The sequence below is a fragment of the Papaver somniferum genome, unplaced genomic scaffold, assembly GCF_003573695.1.
Source record: "Papaver somniferum cultivar HN1 unplaced genomic scaffold, ASM357369v1 unplaced-scaffold_18, whole genome shotgun sequence".
In the NCBI taxonomy this organism is placed as follows: Eukaryota; Viridiplantae; Streptophyta; class Magnoliopsida; order Ranunculales; family Papaveraceae; genus Papaver; species Papaver somniferum.
In genome coordinates this window covers 1,988,091-2,016,006 of record NW_020627707.1, presented here as the reverse complement: position 1 = coordinate 2,016,006, position 27,916 = coordinate 1,988,091, and the positions used below count along the sequence as shown (strand labels likewise).

General features: G+C 36.1%; 3 protein-coding genes, 1 long non-coding RNA gene and 1 pseudogene across 12 annotated transcripts; 4 read left to right on the top strand and 1 right to left on the bottom strand.

The window, feature by feature from the left end:
- Positions 1-1,242: 1,242 nt before the first annotated feature.
- Positions 1,243-4,668, top strand: LOC113338049. Of its 9 annotated transcripts, none has more exons than XR_003354559.1 (10): positions 1,243-1,455; positions 1,575-1,675; positions 1,776-1,842; positions 2,048-2,154; positions 2,264-2,309; positions 2,578-2,640; positions 3,109-3,239; positions 3,707-3,908; positions 4,038-4,155; positions 4,256-4,668. It is a non-coding gene; the product is annotated as an uncharacterized LOC113338049 (long non-coding RNA). The 9 variants fall into 9 exon arrangements; XR_003354558.1 differs by adding an exon at positions 2,886-2,956 and having other exon boundaries at positions 3,707-4,155; XR_003354561.1 differs by having other exon boundaries at positions 2,621-2,640; positions 3,707-4,155.
- Positions 4,669-8,596: 3,928 nt separating this feature from the next.
- Positions 8,597-10,949, top strand: LOC113337824 (LRR receptor-like serine/threonine-protein kinase EFR). The gene is made up of 5 exons (XM_026583404.1): positions 8,597-8,919; positions 9,481-9,755; positions 9,848-10,011; positions 10,112-10,828; positions 10,935-10,949. The coding sequence occupies exons 1-5, from the start codon at positions 8,597-8,599 to the stop codon at positions 10,947-10,949; spliced, it is 1,494 nt and encodes a 497-aa protein (XP_026439189.1).
- On the top strand, positions 10,901-11,731 carry LOC113338039 (putative receptor-like protein kinase At3g47110). Its single transcript, XM_026583559.1, has 2 exons — positions 10,901-11,108; positions 11,204-11,731. Exons 1-2 carry the CDS (start codon positions 10,979-10,981, stop codon positions 11,596-11,598), a joined length of 525 nt encoding a protein of 174 aa, XP_026439344.1. The 5' UTR covers positions 10,901-10,978; the 3' UTR covers positions 11,599-11,731.
- An 8,067-nt stretch (positions 11,732-19,798) lies between these two features.
- LOC113337823 lies at positions 19,799-23,387 on the bottom strand (annotated as a pseudogene).
- A 609-nt stretch (positions 23,388-23,996) lies between these two features.
- On the top strand, positions 23,997-27,462 carry LOC113338037 (probable LRR receptor-like serine/threonine-protein kinase At3g47570). Its single transcript, XM_026583558.1, has 2 exons — positions 23,997-26,794; positions 26,889-27,462. Exons 1-2 carry the CDS (start codon positions 24,103-24,105, stop codon positions 27,284-27,286), a joined length of 3,090 nt encoding a protein of 1,029 aa, XP_026439343.1. The 5' UTR covers positions 23,997-24,102; the 3' UTR covers positions 27,287-27,462.
- The last annotated feature ends 454 nt before the right edge of the window (positions 27,463-27,916 follow it).

Sequence of the window (27,916 nt, the reverse complement as noted above, 5' to 3'; positions counted from 1 at the left end):
TTTCCCTAATTTCTACTTCCATTTTCAATCACCATTAATGGCAGAATCTAAAGCCTCTAAATTCAATAAAAATTAGAACGACTTGTAAACCCATTAAACGACGACAATCTAAAATTTTGATATAAGAAATCAAAATTCAAATGATTAAAAAGAGTTTCTGATACCTGGGATCGAAGAAATTGCAAACCCATTCAATCGTGGTAAACCAAAATAGTGATATCAGAAATCAATTACAAATGATGAAAAATAGGTTGGTGATACCTAGGATCAATTTCAGGAACATGTTCTTGGATGTGCTTCTTTTTTTGTTCAATCGTTTTAGAAGATTTCATTTAGCCCCAACCATTTTAAATATACAACAGAAGAAATAGGAAACCCTAGAACTACATAAAATCAACAGAAAAGAGATTAGTTTGATTGAGGATGAAATTAATGAATGCTTAAGAGTCCGGGTTTGTAGATATCAATGGGTTGTTATGGATTTTATTTTGTAGGGAAGGAATTTAGTAAAGAAGTAGACGACCAACAGAGTTCTCCTGTGACCATCTGTGAAATGCATATCACTTGTTTGAGAGAAGGCTCAAGTGATCGGGTTGCTCTAGTTATATTTCGAGAAATGAATTAGGTTTGACACACATATTTCGCACAAATTTAAGAGGGTATTTAGGGTAGATTGTAAATAATATTATTAAATTTTCCACGTGGATAATACTGCTGACTCAGGTAACTAGATTTTGGATGGAAAACTAACGACCGGAGAAAACACTAATTTTAATCTTTTTGGGGAGGAAACGCTAATTAGCAATCTTGGAAGGGGAGGAAACTCAAAATACCCCAAAAAAAAATCGTTTGGGGATCCAACTCTACCGTGCGAAATATTTTATACTTTCTCCGTCCCTAATAAGATGACCTACTTGGTTTTAAACTTTGTCCCATAAATAGATGACGTATTTCACTAATCAAGGGATATTTCTAAAACTACCATTTTAATTGATTATTTTTCTATAAGAAATATGTATAATTTGATAGTCATGTTTATAAAATTTATAAAAAACCGTGGTATAGTTTAAGAGATAAATCGTTTCTAAATTTTATTAATTATTGTCCATAAGGGTATAATTGTAAAAAATAATTAAATATACTCCACTTTTCTCCTTTCTTAAAATTTGTGCAAACTACAACGAGGTCATCTTATTATGGATGGAGCGAATATAAAAAAACATAAAAGGTAAAGGTTATTGCCCGTTTCAATTTCCACTTCCCATTCCTCCTTTCTTTTTCTCGGTCTGTTTTCCTCTCTAACTCCGCCTCAACCAAATCTCTAACAAAATTTCCAAATCAAAGTCTAAAAAAACGAACTACGAATACGTAAAGCAGAGATCACATACATGGCGTTGGATCTGATCCTTAGGCGTTATTAGGAACTTAAACTCAAAGATTGAAGAAAGATCTAGGGTTTGTTTGATCTTCTCTTATATCTATATATATGTTAATTTTCGTAGTTTATTTGGTTTTCACTCAGATTCATAACGATTATTTCATGGTTCTGAACTATTTGAGCATATATTATGCAGATTTCGCCATGTAAAAAGGTCTAAAAATGGGTTTCAATTTAAGGTTATTTCTGATTCCTCGACAACTCAAAGCATAGACATCAAGGAATTGGTATTTTATGGTAACTTTTTTACCATTAGCATTAGTTGTCTCAACTGTGCTCGAAGGCTAATTAAAATTATAGGGTTTCCAGTGTTAATTTTGTTTGTTAAATGATGCAGATGTTATAGTTTCTAGTGGGAAAATTTGGGGGAAAATTTCTTGTGGCAGAGGAAGATGATTCATAAGGTTAGGTTATTACAGTTCAGACTTGTGTCTGTTTTTTCTAGATTTTGAGTGAAGTCTTGAAATTTTATCATCTTTAAGAAAGTTGGCATTTGTGGAATGAATGCTACTCTGTGGACCTATGGTTAATATGTGTGTTTGAATTGTGAAGTAGAATAAGTAGTCTGATCTGCTACTTAACCTCTCTAACCCCCCTTTCTGAAACCAGATAAATTTAACTTGAGACACAAGAAGGTGATGAGCAGGGAAGATTTTGGATTAACTAATTTATGTAGATGAAACCATTAATCATTGGCATCCTAGATGCAAATACAGGTCTGCTATATCTATTTTAAATTTATAGAATTTGTGTTTGTTAAGCTTTTTTTGTGGTTTAATAACCAATTTCATATGGTTTTGATATTTTTTCTTGTTGATTTTACAGATGATTGATGAAACACACAGCTTGAAGACCTAACCAGTGCTGACAGGTGAGGCCCTATATTTGTATTGTCTTCAATATTTTATGCATCACGTACTATATATGTGTCATGATATAAGACAATAATAAGTCTTGTAACTACTAGCATCTGCAGGGTATTACTTTTGTCTATCTTCCTAGCTGTTGTAACGGCATTTGCCGATGGAACTCTAGTCAAGTGTACTCTAGTGTTACTAACCTACTTGCAGGGCTGCATATAATACTCTTTTGCTTGTTATAAAGTTCGTTTTATATTTTGTTTCCTCATTAATTAACAGGGTCACTGTTTGATTTTTGCTTGCAAATATGGAGTTGCTCTAGCCGTTTAAGAACATAAAGAGGTAAATGCTTTATCGTTCTAAAATGTCGAGACGGGTAGTGTTTGATGTTTTGGGCGTTAGATTTCAACATTTACACCTGTCAAGATCAGCATTATTCTTGTTATTCTTTACTTTCACCATTATTCTTGTTATTCTTTACTTTGTATGCCTTTTGGAGTTCGATCTCCAAGTAACCGAACAAGAAATAGCTGACTGAAGCCTATTTTCATCCCCAGCTGACTGTAAATGTTACCTGGTCTTGATAGGTGTAAACGCATCCCTTTCACAGTCCGGCTAATGGCTTCTCACTCTCTCATGATTCATATTTTTCTAATTGGTCCATACTCTGTCACTCTGGATCTTTTTTTGCATTTCATTCATCTATAAAGACTAAATTTTTATGCATTTGATGTTTACCTTTTCTTCCATGTATTATCCGGAATGTAGACTTCTCATTCAGTTAATGAAATACATGTTATTTTCTTCCAGAAAATCCCGGTTAAGCTTTGTCCATGGAGTCCATGTGATACAACTATAGTTTATGCGTCTGAGCCTTCTTGTTAGTCTGGATCTACTGCTGGTTCTCTTAAGAAGTTGTACAAACATCGCTCCTGGAACTGGTGCTGTAAAATTCTCCCTTTTCTGGCTTGCCTTTTTCTGTTCTGCAATGGATTTAAGGCTAATAATTTCATTATGAGTTTGTAGTTCCTTAAGTTTCCCAGTAATTGTTCGTTTAAGTTCACCTAAGGATAATGCTATTGGTGTGGTTAATTGCCTAAAGCGTATGCAATCATGCCTTGTCGTGATTAGCTCATGTATAGATTGCTTCAAAAGTTTGGTCATGTGTTTGGTCCGCAAAGCAGGGTCGATATTGTGTACAATTATCCCAAGGATTATTATGTTGCAATGTTTTAGTTAGTATGTGAACAGATACTTAGATTAGCTTCCATGCACTCTTTTATTCGTAATCACTTAATATCCGATGACCCGTCGCATCTATCTCCCTAAGTGTGTCTATTTTCTATTGTCAAGTGATTCAGTTGACCATGGTAGTCTTTCTAACATCAATATCTCGTGTGTGCTGCAGATTCTTGTCAGTGTCATTGTTGTGATGGCATTGAAACATTTTGGATAGTGGCAACAAGTGGATTGTGGCAATTCCCCTCTATAATGATGCAGTTAGGATACTTATTCTTTTGGTTGTGGCAACGAAAAGTGGGTTGCTTGCTTGGACAATCTATCAGTTTCATCTCTGTGGTTTTTAAGTTGAACCATCCCAACCACTTCCGGTAAGATTCCTGACTGATTTAAATCCACTTTGTGTTTCTTTCATCTCTTTTAGTTTTATATATTGTGATCAATTCCTTGGCTTTGTATCTGTTGATCTCGTTGTGTGTAAATGACTAACATGAAAGAAGGTATAAGAAGAGCAGCACCAGGTAATATCACAATCAATAAAGTGAAACATCTTTGTGGTTTATGCCTATCTACAACCCCTACAAGGAAATAAAGAAGGTATAAGAAGAGCAGCAGCAGGTAATATCACAATCAATAAAGTGAAACATCATTTCTAGTTCCTTTTTTCTGTTCCATTATTCAAATTGCGGAATCTCAGTGCTGGAGTCTTAAATTTCAGAAATGTCGTGATCGTCATGAGAATTTTAAGGCCTGAAGGGCGTACATTGTCAGGTTCAAGGGACGACAAAGGCTTCAAGGGCATACGTTGCCAGTTTCACGTGACGGAAAAATCAATCTATACATAGAGAAAATGGAACAAATTAAGGAAGCCCAATGCAAGTTCCAGGCACAGTGCACTCGGTTAAATATCTTGATCCAGCTGATTCTCCAACCATTGAAGATCCAGAAGCTGCTTAGTGCTTAATTTTGTGTTTTTTGACACGCTACTTAGATTTATGTTACTCCTTGTTAGTTTTCTTCAGTATTTTAGAAGTGTTGTCTCTTAAATAGTTCAATCGGCAACTATGAGTGCAATTACTTCACAAGTTCTCAGAATATTATTCAGTTTAAATGGTTTTCTTTTCTATATCATTTTCACATCTTAATGAATTACATTTTGGAAACAAACATAGTTGATTGCAAAAAAAAGGTACTTGTCTTCAAATAAAAATTGAAAACAAAGTTTATCCTCGCCTAGAAGAATTATTTGGAAACAAGAAAATCGTTTAATCACCAAATCTTTCGTCAAAGGCAAATGTATTTGTCACCAAATTTATTTGCAAGCAAAAGCATTGGTCTGTTTAATCTGTTTTCATAGATAAAATTCGTAGCTTCTTAAAGAAAGTGGATTTTATCCCTGAAAAAAGCTTTATGAGACGAACAAAATTTGTCTATAAACTCTTTTTACAACGGCAAATATATTAGACACAAAAAACTAATTTTGGCGCAATTCTTTTTCTGTCACTAATATTTTTTATTCTGAAACCAATGTTTTTTGTCTATGAAATGAATCTTTGCAGATTAAATGCGTTAGTCAATAAAAAAGTTCGAGACCAATTTTCTTTGTGTATAAAACTCTTTTTTAGTGGTTGAAATATTCGTTTCGAAAACCATTTTTAAAAACGGCCGTACCAATCATCCAAAGCTATCTTTGGAGACAAAAATACTTGTTGGTAAAGTATGATTTAAAGACAAAGTCTTTTGTCGCTGGAGCTTATTATTAGGACAAAATTAAATTGTAATGAAAATATTTAATGAGAATTTTTTTTTATTGCCAGAATTAACTTTTGATGACCTAATTTTTGACGTTAATTTTGAACTTTGAAGATAATTTATCGTAGTCATTGAAAGACATATACAACGACAAGAATTTTGGTTTCACCTAAATTATCTTATTTTACCATAAAAAGTTTCCACGACAATGATTAGACGACAACTTTTTTTTTGTTCCAAATTTTATTTTGCGACTAAACAAGGTAGTTCTGTGACAAAAATATTTGTCTCTAAATGCCCTTACAACAACTTCATTCTCGTATAACGTTTAGGAGAATGAGTTTGGTTTATTTGGATTCAAGAGTACAGGTTTGGATGTTGGCTTTATTTCTAATGTTTACTTGATGGCACGTACAGAGATACATAGATAAACTGCAAGGGGTGGTGCTTGACGTGAGCCTGTGGTGGCCATCCATTCATCAAAGAGAATACCAGTGTACAAGTATGTACACATATACAAAAAAAGTAAGAATATAAATCATTTATTCAAACAAAACAAGTTATATGCATTCATCGTAGAGAATTTCAGTGTACACATATGTACACAACTACCAAATAGAGCACCAGTTCAAACAATACAACCCGTTTATTCATCACATATCATTTCAGTGTACAAACATGTAGACAATTACAAAAAATAAAATAAAATCGAATATCCATTCAAACAAACATAGGTATCTATACATGAGGTCCAATCAAGATTATATGCTTGAGATTTCTTTCAATAACATAACTGATAAAACATGTGATTTTTTCTGTTAATTAAAGTTTTGTGAATACAAAAAATAGATCAAGAATGGAACAAAAAAACAACAACTCAGAAACGGGTAGAAAACTGAAACAAGAGATCAAACATTGTGTAAATATATTTGATCTATCAATAGGCAAACATAAAACAAAAATCAATATGTGAATCTCATGAACAAATCACCTCTCTCTCTATGAACCTCATATAAAATCGGACCTCTCAGATATAATCTAAAACAAAAACAAAATTTTATAATTTCATATCAAAAATGTTGATTAAAAGAAAACTTGAGTTCAGTCTTATAAAAACCCTAGAAAAAATTTAGCCAAAATTCAATATCAAAAACGTTAAACTAATAACTCTAGATAGAAATTAGTGATAAGAGAAGATGAAACTTATCTTCATAATCATTTTTGCTGACGAAAATCGTTAGGTTCAATTGTTGATGATGATGCTCATCACGTTTTCAACACTAATTTCCAGTAGATCTTCAAGAACAAGTGTTGTTGATGATGGTTTTTTTTCGTGCTTGTTTTGAATTAAATCTAGATAAAACAATTGTTTCTGAATCTCCACTTCGATATCGCCACTCTCCATTCTTTCTCTCTTTTTCTCCTCTGTTTCCGATATGATTTTCCTCTCCTCCAAAACGAACATTGTAGTTCATGGATACTTCGGGTAATAGAAAAAATCTACTTTTTTGGGTCGATGAAAAAAAAGATTGACTCCTCTAAATTTTGGACTAACTTCTATGGGCAGGGGATTTTTTTATTTTTTTTTCAATATGAAAAGAAGATTCATTGATCGACTTAAAAAGGGTCGGGATACATTGTTCATCTCTAATAAGAGATTTCAACCATATGGAACTGAGGTCCAATATTCATCGACTCTAAAATTCCTATCCCTTTTAGGCTATTAGCTACTCCCCCCGTTCCTTTTTAATAGGTTGGTTTTGTTTTTAGAGAAAATTAAGGAAATTAAGAGAACTAATCATCGAAAGTGGTCCTCATGACACTTGTCAATAAAAGAAGTGAAGTGAAATGGTCCACATGACACTTGTCAGCAAAAGAAGTATAGTGAAATGGTCCACATGACACTTGTCATCAAAAGAAGTTAAGAGAAAAGTGGTCCCAGAAAACTAAAGTAACATTTGACTTTCCCAATTAGGAAACCAGCCTATTTTTTGAAACATTTATTTTGGGAAACCAGCCTATTAAAAAGGAACGGAGGGAGTACTTCATTAGACTCTCTGTGCATAAAGGTGCATTTCCAACTCATAAAACACGCTAATAAAATCCTGGATTACATTATTATTTTTCCATTTGACAAAACCTAAACAACCATTGATAGCATTTACTACATTTAGACAATCACCCTCCAAATGCAGATTATGAACTGCTTCGACTTTTAAATTTATGAGATTAAACGTTAATTTCTGCATTCCATTTGGCAGTTCCCATGGGGGTGGGGGAATCCGTCCCATTTAGCCCCCATCCCGACCCGCCCAATTGGAACTTGGAACGAGGAACGGACCAGGGATACATTGAGTTCATCTCTAATAAGAGATTTCAACCATATGAGAAGAACTGAGGTCCAATATTCATCGACTCTAAAATTCCTAGCCTTTTAGCTAAGGCCCTCTGTGCATAAAGGTGCATTTCCAACTTGTAAAATACGCTGACAAAATCCTGGATTACATTATTATTTGTCCATTTGACAGAACCTAAACTACCATTGATAGCATTTACTACATTTAGACAATCACCCTCCAAATACAAATTCTGAACTGCTTCGGCTTTTAAATCTATGGGATTAAACGTTAATTTCTGCATCCCATTTGACAGTACCCATGGGGGTGGGGAAGAGGAATTTACCGTCCCATTTAGCCCCATCCCGACCCGCCCAATTGGAACTTGGAACGAGGAACGTGCCAGGGATGGGGAGAAAAACTCACAACAGGGCTTAGGGTGAGATTAGCTATCCTGCCCCATTGGTGTCGAGCCCCAGCGTTTATCCAGTGCATACGCACGACCGGATTGAAACGTAAGTAGTTGATGCCATGGAGGATATTTTCTCGAGAAGAGTTCAAATTTATGCCATGGACGTGGGCCCACGCACGCCGTGTTCACCGGGGCGGTCAACACTGTCCCAATCATAATCTTTATTGGTTGATAAGATTCAAGTGTGTGTGGTTGATAGGATTCTTCCACGTAGAAAATTTTCATCAGGTTTTGTTTTTTTGTTTCTTTTGAAGTCTTGCTTGACTCTTGTCTGGTTGCATGCATGGTTGACGAGATATTCCCATGCAAGAAACTCTTGTTTGTTCTTATATCAATTTCGTATTCTTTTCATTTTTCTCAAGTCTTTCTCCAAGACTGCAAGTCTGCAACAGTTTGCGTGTAGGAAAATGTGTGGATATGAATCTCTCTGTATTCTATAAATATGAACACTCTTGATGAACTGAGAGAAATATATCGTCCAACTATTTTCTAAATATCAATGGAGTTTAATTATAAGGCGAGCTTCATGTTGTTCATTTGTTTCACCCTTGTTTCATTCTGGAATATCCTACCTACATCCCAATCTATCATCGCGCAAACTGATCGACTAGCTTTACTTGCATTCAAAGACAAGATAACCGATGACCCATTGGGAGTACTAAATTCATGGAACGCATCGTCTCATTGCAGCAATTGGACAGGAATTACATGCAGTCGTCGGCATCCAAGCAGGGTCACTAGGTTGGTTCTGGAATCCATGGGTTTGGTAGGTACTATATCTCCATACATTGGCAATCTTTCATTCTTAAGAGTTATATCCCTGTATGACAACCAGTTCAGAGGCGAAATTCCACAAGAAATTGGTCGTTTATCTCGCCTCCAAACTTTTTTTGTGGAAAATAATACACTTATAGGGAAAATTCCTAGGAATATATCATCGTGTAAAAATCTCGAAGTTTTTTCATTATCATGGAATGATTTGGTAGGAGGAGTACCTACCGAGCTTGGTTCCCTGTCTAAGCTTCAAAATTTGGGACTCTCCGTGAACCACCTAGGAGGAACTATCCCGATTTCACTATCAAACCTTTCGGTTCTCGTTTTATTTGATTAAGCATACAACAATTTACACGGTAACATTCCATCCGAGCTTGGCCAGTTATCTAGATTAAATCTTTTTGCAGTCCCATCAAATAACTTGTCAGGAACCATCCCACCCCAACTTTTTAACATCTCTTCGATCATTGTTTTTTCTGTAAGCGTCAATGAATTCCACGGAACCATTCCACCCTACATCGGGACTACTCTGCCTAATCCCGAAGCCCTCTTTTTAGGTGGAAATAGATTTTCTGGTGTGCTACCTAATTCAATTTCCAATCTTTCTAGACTGTCTACATTAGATCTTGGCAGTAATCAGTTCACTGGGTCTGTACCTCCTAGTTTGGGTAACTTGAAAAATCTCACTCGTTTAAATATTGAGAGAAATTATCTTGGAAGAGGGGATATAGATGGCCTTAGATTTCTTAACTCATTACCAAATTGCAGTAAATTAGAGACGCTTTCGATTTCTTTCAACAATTTTTCAGGGCAACTACCAGATTCCATAGCTAACCTCTCGACAAAGCTTACGATACTGTATGTGGGGGCAAACAATATATTTGGTAAAATTCCTCCCGGAATTGGAACCTTGTCAACCTAAATGGATTAGGCATGCGGGGTAACCAGCTAACTGGAAATATTCCTGTTTTTATAGGAAAACTTTCTAATTTAATATCACTTGACCTGTCGGGTAACCAACTCACAGGAAAAATTCCGTCAAACATTTGCAATAACACTCGGTTGGAAAGAATTAGTTTTAGTACCAATAAATTGCAAGGTGGAATTCCGCCAATTTTTGGCAATTGCCAGAAAATGATGGTATTGGATCTTTTCAGAAAATCAACTTACCGGTCCAATAACTAAAGAACTCATTGGTCTTTCTTCGATAACCGCTCTGCTAGTCTTGTCTGGAAATCAGTTAACTGGTGACTTGCCATCAGAGGTTGGTAACTTGAATAGGATTGTCTACCTCTACTTGTCAAATAATCAATTATCTGGGAGAATTCCAGATTCTTTAGGGAAATGTATTGGTTTGGAAGAACTTTCCTTAGCCGGTAACTTATTCGAATGGGTCATTCCTGCATCCTTAGCAAGTCTGGAGGGACTGCAAAGGTTAGACATGTCAGGCAATAAGTTGTCGGGGAGAATTCCGAAGTATTTGGAGTCCTTTGTTTCCCTCAAATATCTGAATCTCTCTTCCAATGACTTTGAAGGTGAGGTACCGAAACAAGGGATTTTCAAGAATGTAACTGGGTTTTCAGTCCGCCGAAATGATAAGCTCTGTGGAGGAATTCCGCTACTACATCTGCCGAGTTGCCCAAGACCTGGCTTTGATAAAGCAAGTAAGCGATCCCCTCTCAAGAGATTGCTGCTAATAATATTCGGTGTTGTTGTCTGTGTTATTCTTCTGGGTTTCTTTCTCATATGGTTCTGGAGAAGAAAAGCAACAAAGAAAACTTCTTCGCCTTTGAGCAATCCTTTGGATAATATGTTTCAAAAGGTCTCATACAATGAACTTCTCAAAGCGACAAACGGATTTTCGGCAGAAAATTTAGTTGGAGTTGGAAGCTACGGATCTGTTTACAAAGGATTGTTATCGCTGACCCATGAGGTAACAACAGTTGTTGCAGTGAAAGTACTAGACCTTCAAAGGCGGGGAGCTTCAAAAAGTTTCATGGCGGAATGTGAAGCAATGAGATGTATTCGGCATCGTTTTACTTCAAAAAGTTTCACACCTATAGTTCACTGTGATCTGAAGCCAGGCAATGTTTTACTTGATAATGACATGAACAATCGTGTTGGTGACTTTGGATTAGCGAAGTTTCTTGGTGGAGTCATCATCAATGTTGAATCTGGACATCATACCCCCAGTACTTCAGTCGGGATAAGGGGCTCGGTTGGTTATGCTGCTCCAGGTAGAAGATTCCTCTCCCTTTGATAAACCTGTAGAAAAATTATAGTATTAAAAACCATAAAACATATAATCCATTTTCCTTTTACTGGCATGCAGAGTATGGAATGGGTAGAGATGTACTATCGACTCATGGAGATGTCTACAGTTATGGGATCATGGTGGTAGAGATTTTCACTGGAAGGAGACCTACAGATGACATATTCACAGATGGACTGAACCTTCATACCTTTGCTAAGACGGCTCTCCTTCAAGATCATGTGATGAAAATTGTTGATTCTACACTGCCTGGTCATGTCTGTCTCGAAGATGGTAACAACACCATAGCTCCAATCACTGTCGAGAACGAGACCAAGTTATGCGAGGCTTTGGCAAGGATTTTAAATATTGGCGTTATGTGTTCAATTGAGTCACCCAACGAACGGATGGAAATGGCAGAGGTCACGAAAGAGCTGCAATCAATTATGAAAGGATATCTCTCCAGACTGGGATAAGATGGCAGATTGTATCATTAGATCCGCCATAGATAATATATAGTTCTATGTTTCTTTTCAAACAAAGCCACTGATACTTTTAGCAAACATTACGGTTCTCTTTTTTAAAGTACGGGGTTAAAAGGAAAAAATATCGGTGTATCTGGTCATGACTGACTGTTGCTACTATACATTTCAATAAAATGCATTACTCATATTTGATTCTTATTTTAAAACGGTTTATATTTAAAATTGAAATCTAAATATAAATTTTCCACAAGTTGATCAAGTCGGATTCTAGCCCTTAACCTAGTGAAATTTTATGTCCCATTCTCAGAAAACTAAGCATATGTGGTTATCAAGGACAAGACAGAAGTGTTTATCAGAAAGATAAAAAATGAGAAAAAAATGTAGTAGCTTAGTCGTATATGAAACTAAATATATGCGGTTTTGTGCTCATAATTTGTTAGCTCTGATTATTCGTGGTGGTTAATCCACATTTTCATACCATGGTGTTGATCGGTATATGTTAACATGACGTGTGGCTAATGGCAAAGTTTTCATGTCTAACTTCACTCCTACCCTACATAACAAACATGATACTAACCGGCGCATGTGTGTGTGTATAAGAGATCAACTTAACAAGCACGCCTTGACTACATGCTCAATAATTGAATGTTAGGCATTTTTCACATGATCGCCGTAGGGGGTTACCAAATTCTATGGAGGATTGCATGTTCATCTCCCTACAACTGGTCTAGATATCATTTCTAAGTATGTGATTCAATCCCGAAAGTGATGCGTATCAGGTCGTAAGATGATCAGTCTTGAAGGGAATATATTACTGGTTTTATTAAAGGCGAATAAAAGAGGACTGTCAGTGGTACCTCATTTGATGAAGAAATGCATTTCTTTCAGACGATACATCTACCGTTGATAAAGTTACACAATGTAAAGAGATTATTTCTTTCAGAATTACATCCATCATGGATAAAGTCATATGACGTGAAGAGATACATCTCTAGGTGTTTTTCAATGCTACATTGCTAATCGAGCATTTCCAATCTGTCTATCTCGATTCTTATACTAAATAGTGCAAGTTCAACATCAAACAACTGCACCACTACTTGAACAGTTACTCCTTCACAATTATTTTCTGGCTAACAACTACCACTTTATAAAGTTTCCTAAAAAGAATAAACACACATATAAGCAACTTTATTTTCTGGGTAACAAATACCCTGTAGTTGCAAGTAATGGTAACAAATGTTAAGGATTGGTCACATGTGCCTCAAACAATAATGATCATCAGTACCAGTATCATAATTATCCTCAAAGAGCAAATGCTTGATGCCTTGAACCCAGCTTTCAGTGCCTGCTTCAATCTATTCAGAAGAGTATGTACAAAGACATATTCAGTAACCCAGAAAGACAAATTTATAAGCACTAATATAAGTATAACTCGGAATACGATATTTTGGAAAATGCACCTTTTGGGTTCATACTGATGATTTAAGAAAATAAGAACCCGACTAACACCGTGTTTCTTCATCACACTCTTCCAATCAACATTTCCACCTTTTCATCCCAGTTGCCATCAACATAAGCAGGACCCTTCTTAAGATTCAACATAACCCGACTAACACTGTGCATTTCACTTGGCTCTAACCAATGCCGAGAATGAGACCAAGTTACGCAAGGCTTTAGCAAGGATTTTCAATCTTGGCGTTATGTGTTCAATTGAATCACCCAAAGAACGGATGGAAATGGCACATGTCGTGAAAGAGTTGCAATCAATCAAGAATGCATATCTCTTCAGAGTGGATCTAATTAATGATCAATAATAAGATGGCAGATTGTATCGTTAGATCCAACATAGATAATATGTAATTCTTGTTTTCTTTTTAAGGAAAGACACTGATAGATTTAGCAAACACTGTGGTTCTCGGTTTAAAAGTATGGTCATGAATGACTGTTGCTACTATAACTTCAAGACAATGCATTAGTTATATTTGATAATTATTTATTTTCTTAAACAATTATATTTAAAATTGAAATCTAAATACCAAATTTCCGCAAGTTAATCAAGCTGGGTTCTAGCAAACACAAGACTGTCAGTGGTTCCTCACTCTTCATTTGATAAAGAAATGCATTTCTTTCAGAGGATACACCAATCACCAATAAAATCACAGTGTAAAGAGATGTATTTCTTCCAAAATTTTACACCCATCACTGATAAAATCACATGATGTGAATGGATACGTCACTAGGTGATTGTTTAGAACCTGTTCCTTCTATTCTACATAACTACTCAAGCATTTCCTATCTATCTCAATTCTTATAATTAAGTAATACTAGCTCAACACTAAACAACTGTAAACTAAATGAATAGTTACTCCTTCAGAACAATTATTATCAGACTAACTAACACTGCTTTATAAAGTTTCCTAAAACAGAATATACATAAACAATCCACAATAGTTGCAAGTAATGGTATTGAGATGTATTACAAGGACAATATTTCTCAACTATAACCTAGTTTAACCAAATGCCAAGTGTGTATGAGTATTCACCTATGATACAGGACTGGTCACATATTTGCCTCAAAGAATAATGATCACCAGTACCAGAATCTTAATTATCCTCAAAGATCAAATGCTTTCAGTGCCTGCTTCAATCGTAACACGAATATATAAAAACAAAAAATTAGCAATCAAGAAAGACAAACTTATAAGCCCTAACATAAGTAGAATTTAACAAACAAGTTTCTGGAAAATGCACCTTTTAAGTTCATTTTGATGATCATCGAAGAAAATAAGAACCCGACTTAAGTCAGTAATACCGTGTTTCTTCATCACACTCTTCCAATCAACATTTCCAAAATCCAAAAAATCCTTCCCTGCAAAATAAGTACAGTTGCCATCAACATAAGCAGGCCCCTTCTTAAGATACTTCTCAGGGTGTCTAGGTGTAAGTGACAGTATCGGTGTGTCTGGCATTGCTTGACGAAGAACCCATGTTGAATGCCCTTTAAAAGCACCACTCTCCATCATCAGATCAGGTTTTAACCACCTAGTCATAAACAAAAGTCCAAAACTATGATCAAAACCCATCCCATACTGATTATTCTTGATTGGTCGTGTCTCATAGATCGGCACAAACTCTTCCAATCCCTTTAATAATTCCTTCGTTGTCCATTCCACCGTTTGTCCCGATTTGGATCTGCCTTTTGACAAGGATAAGAAATTAAAGGTGGGGTTTTAATGCCACTTGGTACATTAAAAATGAGCTAATCAGTAAGCACCGAACAAATGAAATTGCCAAATTGTCAAAAAACCCCACGTTTTGCAAGATCTTGATGAGCAAATCACTACACAAATCAATTAAAACCAAGTCCTAAATCAATTGAGAAATGCCACTTCTACACCAATATTCTCTAATGATAGCTAAACAAATGCAGATGCCACTCTAGTAACAATCCCACATTCTACTTCAAGATAACCAATTTCTAAACAAATGTCCGAATCAAGAAACCCCCAGTTCTGCAAGATCCTAATTTGCAAATCAACATAAAATTGAACTAAAAAAAGAGTCCTAAAACAGTGACAAATACCAATATTCTCTGATTATCAAACAAATTAGAGTAAAAGTAGAGAATATCTGCAATATTCTCTGCGTAAAAACCCTAAGATAAGTGACAAAACCCACATCCAAAATCCCATAAAAAAACCCACAAAGATAAAAAAAGACTGCATCAAATCAATATTCTCTAATGAGCTAACCAGTGACAACTAAACAAATGCAGATGCCACATTCTACTTCAAGATAACCAATTTCCAAACAAATGTCCAAATCAAGAAATCCCAAGTTCTGCAAGACCCTAATTAGCAAATCACCACAAAATTGAACTTAAGAAGAGTCCTAAAAACAGTGACAAGTACCAACATTCTCTGATGATCAAACAAATTTCAGTAAAAAACCCTAAAATTAGTGACAACCCCACATTCAAAATATTGGGATTTATAATCCAAACACGGTTAAAAAACATGTGTTATGTTTAAAGTTAGTAAATGTTATCTCCTATTAATTAGGGAGACTTAAACGTGTTTTAGTGTTTGTTGAATTGTTACAAGGCTACAATTTAGGAGCTAAATGTTAGTGGAACAATTAGTATGTGGGTTAGTGTTTCAGTGCATGTAAAAGCCTATTTAAGACTAATTTTGATTAACGAAAAGTGTAGAGTGGTTTAAGCAATGTAATCTTTATGTGAGTTTTGTTCAAATCTCTCTCTCACTCCTCTCTTGATTCATGAAATCTAACATGGTATCAGAGCTGGGGTTGAGAGTTGAGTTGAGGGAGAGGGTTATAAAGAAAAAGGTGTTTAGAAGAGTTCATAAAACAAATGTCTGGAGTTTTAAGAAAATGTCTAAGAGTTTCAAAAATGGTTTATTTGGTGGAAAAAGCTTTATGTGAGAAGGAAAATCAGTGTGATAAAAAAAAATGAGAAAGGAAAATTGCTATGAAGAAAATTGATGAGGATTATTTTTTTTTAAATATATATGGTTCAAAAAAAAATGGGTTTGTTTATTTTGTCTTGCAGGTGTTTGATATTCTGCTTTGAAAGAAAAATTATGAAGATGCACATATGGTTTGCATAATTTGTTAGGTTAGTTGTAATGATGATCAACGAATAATGATGATGATGAAGATCGTGACGACGATGATTTTATGATGATAATGATGATGGTATGATGATGATGATGATGATGATGATGACAAACAATCGAAGATGTTGCTAATTTATGATGATGAATGACTAATGATGCGATGAAGAATTAAACGTGTGAATTAAGGGAAGGTATTGGGATTTATAATCCAAACACGGTTAAAAAACATGTGTTATGTTTAGAGTTAGTAAATGTTATCTCCTATTAATTAGGGAGACTTAAACGTGTTTTAGTGTTTGTTGAATTGTTACAAGTCTACAATTTAGGAGCTAAATGTTAGTGGGACAGTTAGTATGTGGGTTAGTGTTTCAGTGCATGTAAAAGCCTATTTAAGGCTAATTTTGATTAACGAAAAGTGTAGAGTGATTTAAGCAATGTAATCTTTATGTGAGTTTTGTTCAAATCTCTCTCTCACTCCTCTCTTGATTCATGAAATCTAACACAAAAACCCACAAAGATACCGAAAAACTACATCAAATCTACCAAGAAACCCCTAAAATTAAAAGATCCAAGAACTGAACAAAAGGGGTAACTGAAATTGAAAGAGATCAAGGGTAAAAGAATGAATTACACCAAGGAACACCAAGAGTCCCAAAATATGAATCTAACCCATCAATCCCAATCAAACTTCTTGAATCCAGAGTCGAAACACAAACAGAATTCCTCGAACGAATAATAATAGAAGAGAGAAGAAGAAGGAAGGAGAAAATAATGAAAGAACATGGCCAAAACACACCAAATTTGTACGTAATTAGATTTGTTATTCTCATTGCTAATGAAATCTTTCTTGTTTTTGATTCATCATCATCATCTCTTTCTTCTTCATTTCCTCCTCCACCTCCTACCCCTCCGATTCCTTCTTCTTTAGTTGTTTGTGTTGTTCTTCCTCTCATTAATAATGCTCGAACACGGTAAAAGAAGAGGAATACATTGAACATACGAGAACGGTGATACACGAATAATAATACTACTAGTACTTGCTGGCTGAGTCCGATTTTGTCAACGTTATTATAGGGGTACCTAATTTTTCTTTTTTTTTTTTTTTTTTTTTTTTTTGGATTTTCTTGGATTTTTTTTAATTTTTTTTTTAAAGTTTAATTGCTAGAAAAAATCATCTAAAGGATTTACATCATACAAGAAGCTTGTTGGGAGCCTAACCACAAGCTGGGCTCTGTACTACCACACTTAACCTATGGAAGAGGAACTCTCCCATACGCACATCAGCATCATGGCGAGCCATGTAGTTGCGAAGACGTTTAATGAAGTCTGTGGTTTCGACCCCAAGCTCATCAAGAGTAGTAAAATCCAAGGCTTGAAAACCATAACCTTGGGAGGTGCACTTTTCTAAATACTTGTCTTACGAATAACAACATCCTTGATGTCCTGTCCCAACTCCAAAGTGCGACTATTAACTCCAGCAAAGGGTGAAACAATAGTCACATCCAAGCAAAACATCACGACCATTATCCCAATTAAGTACGAGAATGTCCGCTGGTCTCAGAAGTGCCATTACTAGCAAGGAGACCCAAATCTACCTCCTTACGTGCCGGTACCCCAACTCACTTCGATTTCGATATCGTCACTCTCCTTTTCTCTCTTTCTTTTTCTTCTTTGTTTCTGATATGATTTTCCTCTCCTCCAAAACGAATATTATAGTTTCATGGATACTTCGGGTAATAGAAAAAAATCTATTCTTTTGGGTCGGGAAAAAAAAGAATTGTCTCGTCTAAATTTTGGACTAACTTCTATAGATAGGGGACTTTTTATTTTTTTTCAATAAGAAAAGAAGATTCATTGATATACTTAAAAAAAGTATACATTGACACTAGTGGAAAACAGAAGTTCCGCGACCGTCAGGACATGTCATATATACGTGTTATACGACTACTTTCAACCGTCTCTGTTGGGGTCTGTGATAAAGCGTCGCTGTCTCGTACGACCCTGAGTCGTGGGTCTCAAAATAACAACCGATTTCAAGGGTACCGAGGTACAGACCCTTAGCCGTGGGTCTCAGATTTAAATTATAATATAAAAAAAAAATATAGATTCAGATTTGCTGAAATGCCTGAATGGCTAAATCTGAAATAATCTGACTGCATCAAAGTCAAGTCAAATTAAGTGGAACACAAACTGAAATTCGAATGATACTTCAAATTTAAACTCAAACTATGAATTCAACTTTCATTCATTTTATCCATTGGGTTTAAAACAACACAAAAAAGTATGAAATTCTGAGTTCATAACAATACATGGCTGAGCTAGATAGTAAATTCTAATAACAACATTTTAAACAATAAAACGATAAGCACCTCCGATAACGATGAACTTAGACAATACTTCATGATTGATATCAAGTAGAGCACCCATGTATTTGTCCCTGGTTCACATATGACAAAGAACATCATTCCTGCAAAGCAAATCAACAACTTCGTTTAGTTCATCATACATGGTTGAGCAAAATAAGTTACTAGAGATGACATTATTATTAAAAGTAAGTTAGGTAATATGTTACAGAATTCAATCAATGATCTGGACTCCAAACTGCCCTCCACTAGAAGCATATGTAACTTAACAACTAATAATACTATCTCGGGTGAAGATGACCATCAAGACATGAAGTATTGGCCACACACTGCAGGAAAGTTATCCCACAACCATGACTACGAAAGGACAAGCTTGAAACAAAACAAGAGCTTCAGGGCAATCGAAAGCTGATACAAAGAAATGGGTTGAATCCTTTGGAAGCTCATGTTTTTTTTGTAAGTAACAACATCACAGGGGAAGAAGAAGACACTTCCACAAGCAATTTCCCTCACGAATACGGCTTAACTAGTAATACAAGAAATTAGAAATCAGAATGCATATGAGTGTTCATTAAAGACATCCAAGATTATGCATATGAAATTATAAATCATCAACATCCAACATGTTATATATAGTGGAATACAAGCGGTTAAAATACTCAGAACATCACTGCCATTGCAAGAGTGCCCTATTTAATACAACTAGCATCATATTAAGCCATGTGAGAGGACAAATAATAGGTAGCTTAAGTAATTTCATGGACCACTTTGCAGACACATATAAGCTACAAACAACTCCATAAATTTATAAGACGTCAGTCAAGTGATTTGAATCGAGTCATCCAAAGCATAAACAGTTCCCCAAAGAAAATCATTAAGCATAACCATCACCAGTGCATCCATTTAATTCTACTTGTGACACACTTGAAAGAAAAAAATAATGATAACGTGTTCTAGATTGTTGAGCACCCTACAATGACCATAACTTTGAGCACCATACATAGTACATAAAGAATGCAACTTCTTTATTAAAAAAAATAACCCAATCAAGTTAAAACCAACAAGTCCCAAGACTAAACCACAGCCTGCAAGATTATCATGCAACACCAACATCGCATCCCTACCATTACTGAAGTAAATGAGAATGCAATAAGAATTTTACCTTTTTTTCTGTACTTTCAGGCTTTTTCTCTAACACTTAATGTGGAGTTCTGTTGATATTTTGTTCAAGATTGCCTTTTGTTTCCACACCTCAATTTCCTTAAAGAACGAGGCCAAACTGCAGAAGAGAAAACCAACACACAATTAGACCAATAACCATCCTGGAATCAACAAAAAAAACCAATTTTTCAATTGAAAAACTAACCATTCTGGTAAGGAAAGACCATTAAGTTGTACTTCCAATAAAAATGAGATAAATAATTCAGATGTGCCATTCTGGTAAGGAAAGACCATTAAGTTGTACTTCCAATAAAAATGAGATAAATAATTCAGATGTATTTCAATTGTGCTAATAATGACGCACCCTCTGATTTCAACAAGATCGCCTGTCATGTCATAGTAATATGTCATAACACGTATAACAAAACAACAAGTACTCGTTAAAACCTAAAGGAGCCACATGATAAGTAAATAAATCACCACAAAAAGGAAGTACGTCTACCAGGTGAAGGGGATTTTGAATTTCAAAATTTATAGCATTAATTCACATAAATTAAAATCAAAAATTGCAAAATCAGAATTCAAAAAAAAAGTTTTATAAGTTAATGTGACAGGGATTAGATTATTCTAACTTCCTCCTAATTATTAGTTTGTACAAGTATTTCAGGTGACCGGTACAGCTACTGGTATTCCTGATATAAACTAATAGGATGTACTGCCCATAACAGAATGAAAACAGAAAAAGATGGAACTTAAGTTGGAAGAAGAAAATATAATGGAAGAAAAACTGTGGAGTGAATCTGTTAATATTGCTCTATATTCCATAAAGGTGCACCGAAATAGTACCGGTCAGCATCAATATGATCGGGTATCAGCTGATAGGCTCGAGTATTAGCTGATACTGTGAACCATGAATAAAAATACGTGATCAGGATAGTACAAAGGAGCTACAAGAGACCAAACATAAAGAACAACAGTGGCCCATTGAGTGCATATTTGAACTGAAGTTGATGTCCAGCTAACATTAATCAACTCTGAGTTGAATGACGGTGAGCCAGTCCAACCTGTAATAAGCATGTTTGAATGCATGCTAGCGAACGCGAAAATCAGTGGAAAAATGTATAGGAATAACCAAATGGCACAACATCAGGTTCTCTGTCCTTTCTCTGCTCAAAGTTCACAAAAGGGTTTCTGTCACCTACACCAAAAGGTCAAACATGGTCAGAAACAAACACAAGGAAAATGGTGCTGTTTTGAGAGGGCACATACGAATTCCATTTTTGATGACTGTTTATCGCCAGAGAACAGAACTTAACCATCCTACAATGGAAGTTTATATCTTCCTAAAAGATAGCATGTTCTTATCATATTACTATGAAAGGGTCTGTAGATGAAGCCTTGAAGGTACCTGACTTTAGCGAGGATCCAGCCCGGCAAGCACAGTACAAGACAGAGATAACTGTTGTGAGCATACCAAGAATTAGCTTACGCGTGGTTACTCCTTTGAACTGTTGTTGAGACCATTGCACACGTAATCTCGAGACTCACTTGAGAGAGCACTGTAGAGCACATACGAACAGTACACAGAAATAACAGAAGATGGCAAAAGACTTGCATTAGCCTGTATCAACCCCAAAAACCCACAGCATTATAATTGAGCATTGAAGAATATCTCTGATGCAATGCTGAATCAGATGTCTTTCACTATAGGGGGGAAAAGAGTCAAAATTTTCTATACCTGCAATGTAATAATTACAAAACCAAATGCGAGAATGATGGTCATGACAATAAAGAACACATTAAGATTGCAGTCATGGCCTGAGGGGTTGAACCAAGCGAACATTAGTCCTGATATTGTAAGTGTTGTTATATAGCACACAAATACAACAAGTAACGGTATGCACCTGCAATAACCCATCAATTATATAAAGCAAAGACTGAAGAGAATTAGAGAAATATACTTGTCAAAGCGTACTGGAAAGAAAATGAAGAGGATAAGATGGAAATGTTTTTCGTACCATTTGCGTTCACCTCTCTCAACCCAGACATCATTCCATGTATTTGTGGCATCCAGCAGTATAATAACTGGAACCAGAAGAAACAACCCCGATCTAAAGTTTGATAATGTTCCTGCAAATTCAGTGTACGAGTTTCAGGATGAGAAGCAAGCATATTATTTGTTTGCATAGAGCAGCAATAAACCAATTTAAAGTATTTTATACACGCATTTGAAGACAGAATTCAGAACATTAACTATGAACCTAGAAAGAAGGAAAAATAAATTAGTCTAAGTTCAAAAAAGAACATTTACTGACATAAATCAAAAGACAAGTCAATACACCCACAGACCGTATAATGAGATAATGTTATCAGGAACGAAAAACATGAGGACCAAGAGCAAATCCCACACCACAACCTTCACAGTCCTTCATCTCTGGGTTCTTCTGCTTCTTTCTCTCTCAGTAGATTGAACCAGTGGAAGACTCTGCACCTACAAAAAAAAATCCCCAAATCAAAATTAAACCCAGATTCAGAAATCTAAGATCAAGAAATTGAAACCCTTAATTCAGAATTTATTAATTAGCCAAACCCTGAATCTAAAAGAAATAAATATCAAGATCAAAACCCTAAATCAAAACTTCTATTTCAACAATTCATGATCAATAAACGAAAACCCTTTATCTAAAAATCAAAACCCCTAATCAGAAACTCTGATTCATCAAATAAAGATCAAGATATGGAAACCCGTTATGAAAAATTTATAACCCTAAATTTAAAAACCAGAGATGAAGAAAGTTATACCACAGTAGGATTAAATTCCTTCAACTTCTGCAATTTCGTCAACTCAATTTAAGTTTCAGCTGTTCTTTCCCTTGAATCTCCAACTCATCTTCTTTCAATTTCAACATCTCGTCACGATCTTTCTAGATCTCTTCAGTTTTCTCCTAAACCGCAAAGATGAAAAGAAGAAGATGGTTCAAGAACAATAGATGGATTTCTTCCTGACGGGGAAAGGGGCTATGTTTAAGAGCGACGATTTAATTGATTTCTCCATTTCCATGAAGCCAGTTCCTTAGGTTAGAGAGGAGACCAAGAGCAGAAGAAGAAAGAGAAAGAAAAAGAAAAAGAAAAAGAAAAAGACTGGAAATGGGTGAGAGAAAGAAGTATTTATATGCTCCATAAAATAATAAAAAAATTATCAAATGTGAATCGGTTTGGAAGGGTCGCGGGATCGGTAGTAGATTTAGGGTAAAATAGTAATTATTCTGAGACGGCTATTAATGCTCTCGGAATTTTTCCTTGTTTTTATCATATCAGAGACTGCTTTTACGGGTCAGCGGCCCAACTACTGTGACCGGGGGTCTCTGCCGTAGGTCGCTAAACACCCATTTTCCACTAGTGTGAGTTCATCTCTAATAAGAGATTTCAACTATATGGGAAGAAGTGAGGTCCAATATTCATTGGCTCTAAAATTCTTAGCCCTTTTGGCTAGGCTATTAGCTATTTCATCGGACTCTCTAAGCATAAAGGTGCATTTCCAACTTGTAAAACTTTTTGGTAAAATCCTGGATTACATTATTATTTGTCTATTTGAAAGAACCTAAACTACCATTAACATTTACTACATTTACATAATTATCCTCTCCAAATGCAGATTCTGAAATGCTTCGGCTTTTAAATCTATGGGATTAAACATTAATTTCTGCATCCCATTTGGCAGTTCTCACGGGGAAGGGGAACCCGTCCCATTTATCCGCCGTCCCGACCCGCCCAATTGGAACTTGGAACGAGGAACAGGCCAGGGATGGGGAGAAAAACTGACAACAAGGTTTGGGGCGAGATTAGCTATCCTGCCCTATTGGCGTCGAGCCCCAGCGTTTATCCAGTGCATACGCACGACCAGATTGAAACGTAAGTAGTTGACGGAGCGATGGGGGATATTTTCTGGAGAAGAGTTCAAATTTATGCCATGGACTTGGGCTCACGCAGGCCGTGTTCACCGGGGCAGACAACACTGTCCCGATCAAAATCTTCATTGGTTGATAAGATTTAAGTGTGTGTGGTTGATAGGATTTTCCACGTAGAAAATTTTTGTTTTTTGTGTCTTTTCAAAGTCTTAATTGACTCTAATCTACTTGCAGGTAGCGGTGATGAGATATTAATTTCGAATTCTTTTCGTTTTTCTCAAGTCTTTCCCCAAGACTGCAACAGTTTGCGTGTAGGAAAATGTGTGGATATGAATCTCTCTGTATTCTATACTCTCACTGACCATAAATATGAACACTTTTGATGAACTAAGAGAAATATATCATCCAACTATTTTCTAAACATCAATGGAGTTTAATTATAAGACGAGCTTCATGTTGTTCACCCTTGTTTCATTCTGGAATATCCTACCTACATCCCAATCTATCATCGCCGAAACTGATCGACTAGCTTTACTTGCATTCAAAGACAAGATAACCGATGACCCATTGGGAGTACTAAATTCATGGAATGCATCGTCTCATTGCAGCAATTGGACAGGAATTACATGCAGTCGTGGGCATCCAAGCAGGGTCACTAGGTTGGTTATGGAATCCATGGGTTTGGTAGGTTCTATATCTCCATACGTAGGCAATCTTTCATTCTTAAGATATTTATCCCTGTCTGATAACCAGTTCAGAGGCGAAATTCCACAAGAAGTTGGTCGTTTATCTCGCCTCCAAACTTTTTTTGTGGCAAATAATACACTTATAGGGAAAATTCCTAGGAATATATCATCCTGTAAAAATCTGGAGAGTTTGGAAATATTTAATAATGATTTAGTAGGAGGAATTCCTACAGAGCTTGGTTCCCTATCTAAGCTTCGAATTTTGTCACTCTCGACCAACCACCTTGAAGGAACTATCCCGATTTCACTATCAAACCTTTCGGTTCTCGCTTTATTTGATGTAGCAGACAACAATTTACACGGTAACATCCCATCCGAGCTTGGCCAGTTATCAAGATTATTTCTTTTTGGAGTTTCATTAAATAATTTATCAGGAACCATTCCACCCCAGTTTTTCAATATCTCTTCGATCACTATTATTACTATAAACTTCAATAAATTCCACGGATCCATTCCACCATACATTGGAACTACTCTCCCAAATCTCGAAATCCTTGCTTTAAATGGCAATAGATTTTCTGGTGTGCTACCTAATTCAATATCCAATCTTTCTAGACTGTCTACATTAGATCTTTCCAGTAATCAGTTCACTGGGTCTGTACCTCCTAGTTTGGGTAACTTGAAAAATCTCACTATTTTAAACATTGAGGGAAATTATTTTGGAAGTGGGGAAGTAGATAACCTTAGCTTTCTTAACTCATTAACGAATTGCAGTAAATTAGAGAGGCTTTTTATTTCATTCAACAAATTTTCAGGGAAACTACCAGATTCCATAGCTAACCTCTCGACAAAGCTTACGCGACTGGAAGTAGGGTACAACAAGATATTTGGTGAAATTCCTCCTGGAATTGAGAACCTTGTCAACCTAAATGCATTAGACTTTTCGGGTAACCAGCTAAATGGAAGTATTCCTGTTTTTCTAGGAAAACTTCCTAATTTGATATACATTTCTCTATCGGATAACGAACTCTCAGGAAAAATTCCGTCCAACATTTGCAACAGCACTCAGTTGAACCGAATTGATTTTAGTATCAATAGATTGCAGGGTGGAATTCCGCCAAATTTTGGCAACTGTCTTAACATGATGATATTGGATTTTTCCCAAAATCAACTTACCGGTCCTATACCTAAAGAACTCATTGGTCTTTCTTCAATAACTAGTGGGCTGGACTTATCGGGAAATCAGTTAACTGGTGAGTTGCCATCAGAGGTTGGTAACTTGGAGAGGATTGTTCAACTCTTCTTATCAAATAACCGATTATCTGGGAAAATTCCAGATTCTTTAGGGAAATGTATTGGTTTGGAAGAACTTACCCTAGCCGGTAACTCATTCGAATGGGTCATTCCTCCATCCATGAAAAATCTAAAGGGACTCCAAAAGTTAGATATGTCAGGCAATAAGTTTTCTGGGAAAATTCCGGAGTATTTGGAGTCCTTCGTGTCCCTCAACTATCTGAATCTGTCTTCCAATGACTTTGAAGGTGAAGTACCGAAACAAGGGATTTTCCAGAACATAAGTGCATTTTCAGTCCTTGGGAATGACAAGCTCTGTGGAGGAATTCCGATACTTCATCTGCCGAGTTGCCCGAGACCTAGCTTTGAAAAAGCAAGTAAGCGATCCCCTCTCAAAAGATTGCTGCTAATAATGTTCGGAGTTGTTGTCTGTGTTATTCTCCTGGGTTCCTTCCTCATATGGTTCTGCAGGAGAAAAGCAACAAAGAAAACTTCTTCACCTTCACATAATCCTTTGGATAATATGTACAAAGAACTTCTTGAAGCAACAAATGGGTTTTCTGCAGAAAATTTAGTCGGAGTTGGAAGTTACGGATCTGTTTACAAAGGATTGTTGCCGGTAAGCCATGAGGTAACAACAGTTGTTGCAGTGAAAGTACTAGACCTTCGAAGGCGGGGAGCTTCAAAAAGTTTCATGGCTGAATGTGAAGCAATGAGATGTATTCGGCATCGAAATCTCGTGAAGATGTTGACATCATGTTCTTCTACTGATTATAAAGGAGATGAATTCAAAGCTCTTGTTTCCGAGTTCATGCCAAATGGGAGTCTTGAGGATTGGTTGCACCCAACACCAAATGACGTACAATCATCCTGGAGACCGTTAACTTTTATGGAGAGACTAAATGTAGCCATTGATGTTGCTTCTGCTTTGGATTATCTTCATCATCATCGTCAGACACCTATAGTTCACTGTGATCTGAAGCCAGGCAATGTTTTACTCGATAATGACATGAACAGTCGTGTTGGTGACTTCGGATTAGCGAAGTTTCTTGGTGGAGTCATCATCAATGTTGAATCTGAACATCATACCGCCAGTACTTCAGTAGGGATAAGGGGCTCGGTTGGCTATGCCGCCCCAGGTAAAATATTCCTCTCCCTCTGATAAAACAGTAGAAAAATTATAGTATTAAAAACCATAAAACATATAATCCATTGTCTTGTACTGGCATGCAGAGTATGGAATGGGTAGAGACGTATCGACTCATGGAGATGTCTACAGTTATGGGATCATGCTGGTAGAGATTTTCACTGGAAGGAGACCTACAGATGACATATTCACAGATGGTTTGAACCTTCATACCTTTGCTAAGACGGCCCTTCTTCAAAATCATGTATTGGAAATTGTGGATTCTACACTGCCTGCTCATTTCCGTCTCGAAGAAGATAACAACACCAGAGCTCTAATCAATGTCGAGAATGAGATCAAGTTATGCGAGGCTTTGGCAAGGATTTTCAATCTTGGCGTTATGTGTTCAGTTGAATCGCCCAACGAACGGATGGATATGGCACAGGTTGTGAAAGAGTTGCAATCAATCAAGAATGCATATCTCTCCAGACTGGGATCTAATTAATGGCGAATAATAAGATGGCAGATTGTATCGTTAGATCTGACATACATAATATGCATTAGTTATATTTGATAATTATTTATTTCTTAAAACAATTTTATTTAAAACTGAAATCTAAATACCAAATGTCCGCAAGTTAATCAAGGTGCGTTCTAGCCCTTATGCTGTGGACTTTCATACGTTTTCCTTGTCAAAACACTAAGCATGTGTGGCAATGATGGACAGGACCAAGTGTTTATCAGAAAGACAGAAAAAAAATGTACTAGTTTAGTCGTATATCAAACTATATGTACGTGGTTTTATGCTCGTAATTTGTTAGCTCTGATTATGCTTGGTGGTTAATCCACATTTTATTACCATGATTTCGATTGGTATATGCTAACATGACATGGCTTACGGCAAAATTTTCCTGTGTACTTCACTGCTACTCTACACAGCAAACATAATACTAGTCCTTGCCAAGTCTTCTAAGCCCGGTTTGGCGTGTCTCTACAGCTGCTTGCCTGTCTAAAATCTAGTCCTTGCCTTGGTTCGCCAAGAACTGCCCATTTCCTTTTTATGATTGGGCTCTCTCCGACTATGATATTTTTGGGGTATCTACACTTTCCAAGATGGAAATTTTGAAATGCCCTT